We start from the raw sequence: 1705 nt of genomic DNA, 5'->3' as shown, positions 1-1705 counted from the left end.
CTTATTTACCAAAAGGATTTGAATATCCAAAAGATTTAAGTACAGGGAATCCATTGTCTTTTATTATGCAAATCAATTTTGAAGAGTTTGAGGCATTAGAAAATTATCCAACAAAAGGAATTTTACAATTTTATGTTTTGGTAGATGATTCAGGGGAGTATGGAATTAATTTTGAAGATATAACAAAACAAGAAAAGTTTAGAGTTGTTTATTTTGAAACAATTGAAAAAGATGAATCTAAATTACAAGAAGCACCAACCATCGAATGTGATGAGGAAAATGAACTAATAAACAAACCTTGTTTATTAATTCCAGAACATGGAGAAATGGGAATTTCACCTAGTTGTTATCAATTTAATCAAATTGTTGAGAAATATGCAATGAAATATGAAATAGATGAAGCAGAAAAAAGTGATTTGAATAATTATCTCTATGACTTCTTAAATGTTAAAGAAGATATTCATATTGGTGGATATTCTGCATTTACACAAGACGATCCTCGAGAAACAAGTGACCAAGATCTTACTGAAACTCTTCTTCAAATTGGAACTATTCCTGGAGGACCAAATGATTTAGAATATATAATGTGGGGAGATTCTGGTACTGCTAATTTCCTTATTAGTTTAGAAGATCTTAAAGCATGCAACTTTACTCGGGTTGGCTATATTTGGGATTGTTAACACTTTTTAATTCAATCCTTTTGAATATTTTCTATTTGATTTTCTACAATTTCATATTTCAAAGATAAATGAAAGTTTGTTTAAATAATAACATCAAACACCAACATAACTAATTCAAAAATGAATTGTTTGTTTAAAGTTATATTTAGATAATATATAAGTTAAATAATTTTTCATTTAATCTTCTTTATCATGACTCTTATTAATTAATATGAACTGAATGAATATGTTTTCATTTCTATTTTATTTTTATTATATCTTTCTTTATTTTATTCACTATCTCTATTCATTCTAAATTTAATCTAATGAAATCAATAACTTAGTTAATTGAATTAGAATCTATTGGTTGTGATTATGATAAACAAAATAAAGAATGTTTCAATTTAATAATATTTCAGATATAATTAAATAACTTCAATTTGATAATCTAGTTGTAATGACTATTTCAATTATATTTCATATATGATAAAAATGAATTAATTAGTTGAAGAATACTAACATATTAATTTTATTTTTAATAATTGAATGATTGATTGTGTTGAATGTTAAACATGAATGATATTCCAATTTTCTTTTTATGTATTGTATGATAAGAAGAATGAATTAATTTTAATGTTTTAATGTTACTATTTCTAATTTAATTAAAATTATGATAACTTCTTTGTTTAATAATATAATTATTTATTAAAATACGAATTAGTTCTATTATATATTTATGATATAATTTAAAATGATGAAATGAATATATCAAATTATCAACTTTTATTTGACATTTACATTACAAACAAATTACTTTCTTAATTTACAAATAATTAGATTATGTTATATAATGATTTGAAATAATGTATTAAATCATTCTTTTCTTAACTTTTTTTTAAATTATTCAATTAGTATGAAAAACATATAATTAAAAAAAAACTATTCATTGAAAAGATAATAAATATAGTATTTTCTGACTCTCGATATTCACTATATCTTTCATTATCTTTTCTATAACTTTTTTATTTCTATAACAATTATCATTT

The 1705-nt window shown here is 21.8% G+C and overlaps 1 protein-coding gene across 1 annotated transcript, besides 5 other annotated features; it reads left to right on the top strand.

Annotated features, from left to right (window-relative positions):
* Positions 1-65: 65 nt before the first annotated feature.
* EDI_217530 (uncharacterized protein) lies at positions 66-680 on the top strand (the record flags this gene model as incomplete). Its single annotated transcript, XM_001737520.1, has 1 exon — positions 66-680. The coding sequence occupies one exon, from the start codon at positions 66-68 to the stop codon at positions 678-680; it is 615 nt and encodes a 204-aa protein (XP_001737572.1).
* Positions 681-819: 139 nt separating this feature from the next.
* Positions 820-862: a sequence feature (AT_rich).
* Positions 863-910: 48 nt separating this feature from the next.
* Positions 911-954: a microsatellite.
* Positions 955-1179: 225 nt separating this feature from the next.
* Positions 1180-1203: a sequence feature (AT_rich).
* A 78-nt stretch (positions 1204-1281) lies between these two features.
* Positions 1282-1412: a sequence feature (AT_rich).
* Positions 1413-1477: 65 nt separating this feature from the next.
* Positions 1478-1598: a sequence feature (AT_rich).
* Positions 1599-1705: the final 107 nt, after the last annotated feature.

This window comes from Entamoeba dispar, genomic scaffold, assembly GCF_000209125.1.
Source record: "Entamoeba dispar SAW760 scf_1105229460685 genomic scaffold, whole genome shotgun sequence".
Lineage (NCBI taxonomy): Eukaryota > Evosea > Mastigamoebida > Endamoebidae > Entamoeba > Entamoeba dispar.
The sequence above is the reverse complement of the archived record's forward strand: the minus strand, read 5'-3'. Positions and strand labels throughout refer to the sequence as shown.